The sequence below is a fragment of the Trachurus japonicus genome, chromosome 19 (genome assembly GCF_045865225.1).
Source record: "Trachurus japonicus isolate A0001 chromosome 19, Traja_1.0".
Lineage (NCBI taxonomy): Eukaryota > Metazoa > Chordata > Actinopteri > Carangiformes > Carangidae > Trachurus > Trachurus japonicus.
The window spans coordinates 17,850,873-17,856,872 of NC_140925.1; the positions used below are offsets into that span (position 1 = coordinate 17,850,873).

A 6,000-nucleotide genomic window follows, 5' to 3' on the forward strand; every position below is an offset into this window, starting at 1 on the left:
AAATCGATAATTCACCAATTTTCTACTCACCATCATGCCAAGCAAGGGTTTGGAGAACTTTCAGAGTTATCAAAACGCTTTTGGAGTTCCAGGGGGGTCCGACAATGGATTTTCATATAAAAGCAGCGGATATAGTTCACTTTTGAATCGTCCAAAACACACACTATGAAACCTCCAAATACCTCCATACTGCTCGTCCGTACTGACCCAAGTGTCCTGAAGCGGCGACATGAAAAAGTTGTTCAGAAATAATTAATTTGATTTGTTTTTAACTTTGTTATAGTAGTGTTTCATAGATGTTTCATAGTGTGTGTTTTGGACGATTAAAAAGAACTATATCCGCCGCCATTATATGAAAATCCGTTGCCAGTCAGACCCCCCCCCCCCCCCCCCCGGAATTCCAAAAGCGTTTTGATAACTCCGAACCCTTGCTTGACATGACGGTGAGTAGAAAATTGGTGAATGGTCGATTTTGGGTGAAGTATCCCTTTAAACTTGAAGCATGCATACTGTGTTTTATATAAGACACATAAGTGAAATAAGCAGGAAATACCATCACTGCATATTTCCACATTGATACTGCAGTGAACTAATTGCAGTTTAACTTGAAGTTTAGAATTTCAAGTTGCCAGAGACCTGAACCCAGAACCTCGCCAGAGCAGAAAGCATCTGCACCGTTAGCACAACCACTACATCAGCTGCAGCCGGTCAAAAGCAAACAAACAAATAACATAAATAAATTAAATATTCTAACTACACCAACTGTTCTGATACATCAAATTGTTGGTCACAACAAACTCCTCATGTGAGTCTTGGTCTGAAGGCTCAAACATGTTGCTGAGTTTCTCAAGTTTCCTCTAAGGCTAACCATCTCCATGCACACTGCTGTCAATCTAGCACAAGCAATGATGTTGGTGCAAGACCTAATCCAGATTTGTCCAGGGGAACTAAAAGAAATATCAATCAGTATTGTTAAATAGCTTAAAAACGTGTGGAGAGGGAACTTTAAAATCTCAGTGAAGATGTTGCTCCATGTGGCTCATGCCAGCTGTTTCTTACAGCTGTTCCTCCTCAGAGAGTTGGGTGCTAGTGGTCGTATTATACACACAAACGCAAACCATGTCACATGGCAATTAGCTCTAAACGGCATTGCAGGTAGCCACCATTATCCTCCTGCATGCTCTGGCAGGCTGTTGCGCCTTCCAGGGTGCACACACACACACACACACTTGCATTCATCTGCTTTAATGCATGCAGTGCAGCAGTTAGTTTAATGATTAACCGCTCCAGTGCTGTGCTGCATCATTTCAAGCAGAGCAAATAGGTGGTGAAAGGCAGAGAAAGGCCAACGTATGAAAATGAGAGGTAGCGCACATAATTAAATGTGCAGACAAATCATGCACATCATGGACAGTAGGGAGAAATACACCCCGTCGGTCCTCCACCACAGAAACAGATGAATCTCATCAACAAATTTAACAATTCTCCCAGGGAAGACGAGGAGACAAGAGCAGTGTTTGAAGTTTGATTTCTGACTCACCATCTCATTCTGTCAAGAGAAATATAAGTAGATAGAAAACAGCAGGAAGAAGTAAGGTTGTGCCCTCTTGCAAAAACTTTTTTTTAAATGGGGTACTGACTCCTACTCCTCATTATCTTGAATCTAAAAAGGTCACATTTCTGCACATTCCTGACAGTGCTGAAAACTGTGGGTTAAACACTCAGTGCTGCACTCACAGCTACAATGTATCAACTTTTAGCCAGAGAGCAGCCGTTTACGGCGCAACTTATTCACAGCGCTCCCTTAAATGTTCTCAGTGCTGCTGTTGTTTTTTAAGAGCCGCCTGCTGGATACGCAGGCAGCAGCACAGCTTCATCTTCACACCGGGAGAAACGGCAAAGAAGCACAGAGATGTGATTATTTCCAGCAGAGCTGAACAACAGGGTAATTTGGTCGACGTGTGAACAGATAACAAGTTGGTTTTATTTTCCTGCTGATATGATCACACGTCGTTAGGACTCAACCGTCTCACACTGTCCACAAGCAGTGAGAAAACAGCAAATAAGAAATCAACCAAGTAAAGGAAGAGCATAAGAAAGAACCAACTGGACAGTCCATCCAAAGGTTTTCAACAAGAGTTATACAAACATACTAATAACTATTCTATGCAAGTCTACCCAATGGCTTTAAAGGTACATTGTGTAGGAATTCCTCCCATCTAGCGTTGTGGTTGTATATCGCAAGCAACTCAATCATAATTTTCATGCTGCATTCACGTGAAATTGGGCAGACGGCAGACGGACGACTGCCGCTGCACGTAAGGCATAAACAAGCCTCTATGTAAACAAGTGATCCATCAGCACGAGGCAAAACAATACACGTGACAATATGTTGTCATGGCGATGTTGTACTGTTTACCTGACCCATGTTTTGGTTTTACTGGCTTTCTCTCGACTTCTGTGACTAAAATGACATCTGATTTGTTACCGACGGCCGTCTGCCCGACTGCAGGTGAATGCAGCATCAGTGTAACGCTCCATTCCTCCGCAATGCGTTACCGCGGTGACTTTTCACAGACGCCACCTCGACCTGAGCCAACAGCTCCGGTGTCTCCGGTGAGTTTTCGTGGTTTCCTACCGTCACGCTGCCACTGAACGTAAAAACATGGCGACACAACATGGCAGCCACCACCGAGCTTACCCGCTCCATGTATACAGGTAATACTCAGATGAATTACTTAAATGAATGAACTTTTCACGGTAATTTTGAGTACCTGTATAAACGGAACACTTCAGTTTGTTGATGGGGGTGATTACTGATTAATGAAAAACATACTTTTGAATGTAATAATCGATTTTCGTGAATACATAACAGGAGAAGTTACACAATGTCCCTTTAAGCAACAAATTTGCCATAAAATCACCTCAATTAACAATTTAACTCCCAAGGAAAGTAATCTTTTATTTTTACCCATTTCAATTAAGCACAGAGTGAAAGACAGGGTGACCTCTACTGCACTGTGTCAGCTGCAAGCTGCTGAAAATTAATTACATCAAACATCAGTGAACAGTGTCAATTAAAGAAACTTCCTGAGCTTTTTGGGCGTTTGCCCTCTGGTTATATACCCGTCAAGTTATGAGAACACGGCTCATCTGCGTGTCCTTGTAGATATCAAGCTCTGGTGCTCAGTGCTGACATTTTAACTTGGACTGATAGCATTAACCATAGCACGAGGGTAAAACATAGATAAGTGGCTTCTGCTATTTAAAAATAGTAGTGTGTCACAGCCAGTACACGGGCATTAGCAGCGGAGTGATGGCCCCAGTTTCTTCGACTATCACTATTCTCCAAAATGATTATTAGTGCACCAGACAAACCTGGATCAGTTCCCATGTCTTTGTTCACAATGCTCTTAATAGTTTTAACAAGTATCTTAAAAAGTAGTTATTTCAAAATACTGAGCATTTCCTTCAGTCTCTAGTCACGTTGCTAATAATAAAATCAACAAATATGGTACAAAGCGCTCCCGACATCAAAAATATGCACACAACAGGGAGAGAGTGAGCACATCAAAAGCCAGCGGAAGGTTATGTGTGTGTGTACTGACAGTGCAAAAAAATACAAATCTGTGTGTGTGAGAGTACATCAGAAAAAGAAAACAAATGGAGTGATTGCATCTCTATAAATTGAATGGTGTTGCTTTAGTATAGCCAATAAATCATTCATCATAATCTGCTCAGACTGTCACCCCTTCAGCACAGGGGCCCAGCCGGTCTATGGTATAGAAGTGATAACGAGGGCAGACACAGACAAAGCGTCCCCACACTGCTCTAACAGCATCCAGTGGATTTGTTGGAAGCAAAATTCTAATGTCACAGAGACTTTGAGTCGTCTTTCCGGGGCAAAAATGAAGTTTTACGATCCAGGAGCTGAGTGTACACTTTTGGTGTATTGTTGTTTTGAAAAGTGACAACGGCCATATTTTCTCGTTGTGAATACTTTCTTCCACGATTGCAGATAAAAGACGATAATCTTTTTTTTTTTTTTTTACCTACATTGTCTATAAAAGACTGCTCTGTTTTCTTTCATCCAAAAACACAGCTGTGTTGTGTAATGCAGCATCCAACACCACTGTCCTATTTTCCAGTGTTACCGCCTGAGGAAAGCAGTGTTTGTTTCAAAGCTGCTTCCTCACATACCACATTCAGCTGATTGTACTTTCCTTCTTCTGTTGGCTGGTATGGTGCCTAAGAGACCGGCTACCCAGGTGAGGAATAAAGTGTGAAACAAAAGTCCAATGCTTCCACAATAAAACACCAAATTATGTTGCGTGCTTTATAGGCCTGCCGTCCCATTAACTCTGCGCACGGTGGTGCCTTGTATTTGTGCTGGCACTGTAAACACACATCCTGAGATGTCCTGCTGGGATGCATCGGCGCTGCGTTTTCCGCTCGACACTCTTTCTTGCTATTGGCTTTAATAAAGTGGAATTTAACCTCTCTGCTGTTACACCAGCTCTCCTGTAAGTCACTGTGGTTGACAGCATCAGAGCCAAGAATATCTCCTTGGGGGAGGTTTTTCCAAACAGCTGTGTCAGATTCTGCAGTTATAGGGATCTTGCTGGGAGAGCATCAAGATAGTAAAAGACTGTAACGGGTCACTGCTTCTAGTCTGCGGCTGGGACACTTAAAGTGTAGCTGTTCTTTACTGGCACTGTAACTCTCCTCCGCTATTTCCCCTGGGGTCACGATGGGTGGAAAATGGATTAGCCATTAGCGGTAAAGAAAGGATTAGCCCGTCAATAAATAATCACACTTTAAATTACCTATTTAATTTATCTTAAATGTGTTGTATCCCGTGGGGACTGGCAGGGTTTAAACACTTGCTCATACTGGAAACAGACGATGGAACCGAACCAGAAAAATGACACTCTCAAAGAATTCAATTCTGACGAGTCACGTTCGCTCCGATGGTTTTTCAGTTCTCAGCAGAGCAGGCAATGTTCAAACTCAAATTATTTGTCATAGAAAGTATTCGTCAAGCCTGTGTGGAAACAAATGTATTAAGTGTTTTGTGGCTCCGGAGGGAGCTTCAAAAGTCTCATCAGGCCAACAAGAACTTGAAAGAGGGAGGAAGTAAGGGTTTAATGAAAGATGTGCTCAAGTAACGAGAAAAAACAGGATCCTGTAGCAGCAAGGAAGGAAACTCTGGTATATCCAACCTCACTGTGTCAATTCTAACTTTGGACCAACTAACTTTGCATCCACCACGCATGTGCTTTCAGGACATTTTTGCAACATCCCTGTTGAAACTGAATTACACTCTATAGATATTTGCTTCTATCGCAATAGATAGGTTGATTGTTGACAGCTAGATCATTTAGTTTGCAAGTTGGCCTTACTGTCTGTGTTTACATTGTGTCGGATTCTGTATTTAGCATTCAAAATGATTTAGATAATGTTCATCTGGAGCTTCAGGAAGTTCACACTGCTTGTACTGGTATGCTGCTCTGCTAGAGACACACTTACTTCCGAGGTCCACCCTTGATCTGAGTGTGTTATGTGTTTGCACTTACCCTGAAGTCGATACCCACGGTGGAGATGAAGCTCCCGGCTAGAAAGGCTCCGTCTTTGAAGCGAACCAGCAGACAAGTCTTCCCCACACCTGAATCCCCCACCAGCATCACCTGAGACACAGACAGACGGAGGAAGTTGTCGGCTGATGAAAGTCAAGTGTGTGTGCATGGGAGGATGTTGGGAGGTAGAGGAGGGGGAAAGGGCTCGAGTGAAAATGTACCTACAAAAACACAGGAGTTTAGCTACTTGGAGACATCGACACTCGTGTATACAGGGGGAAACATTGTATTTCTAGTCAGTCCAGTGGGAGGGAACAGATTGAACAGACCGCTGGGATGGAGTGAAGGGAGAGGTGGGACTCTGAGCTTGTTTGTTTCCTTCCCATTAGACAACAAAAACCCATGCACGTATGAAAGCTTTGCT

At 42.8% G+C, this 6,000-nt stretch overlaps 1 protein-coding gene across 1 annotated transcript in view; it reads right to left on the reverse strand.

Moving 5' to 3' along the window:
- rab26 (RAB26, member RAS oncogene family) overlaps positions 1 to 6,000 on the reverse strand; it is a 94,095-nt gene that overhangs the window by 85,195 nt on the left and 2,900 nt on the right. Inside the window, exon 2 of the mRNA XM_085761193.1 lies at positions 5,577 to 5,687. Coding sequence (XP_085617319.1) covers positions 5,577 to 5,687 — 111 coding nt within the window. The remainder of the gene's footprint in view (positions 1 to 5,576; positions 5,688 to 6,000) is intronic.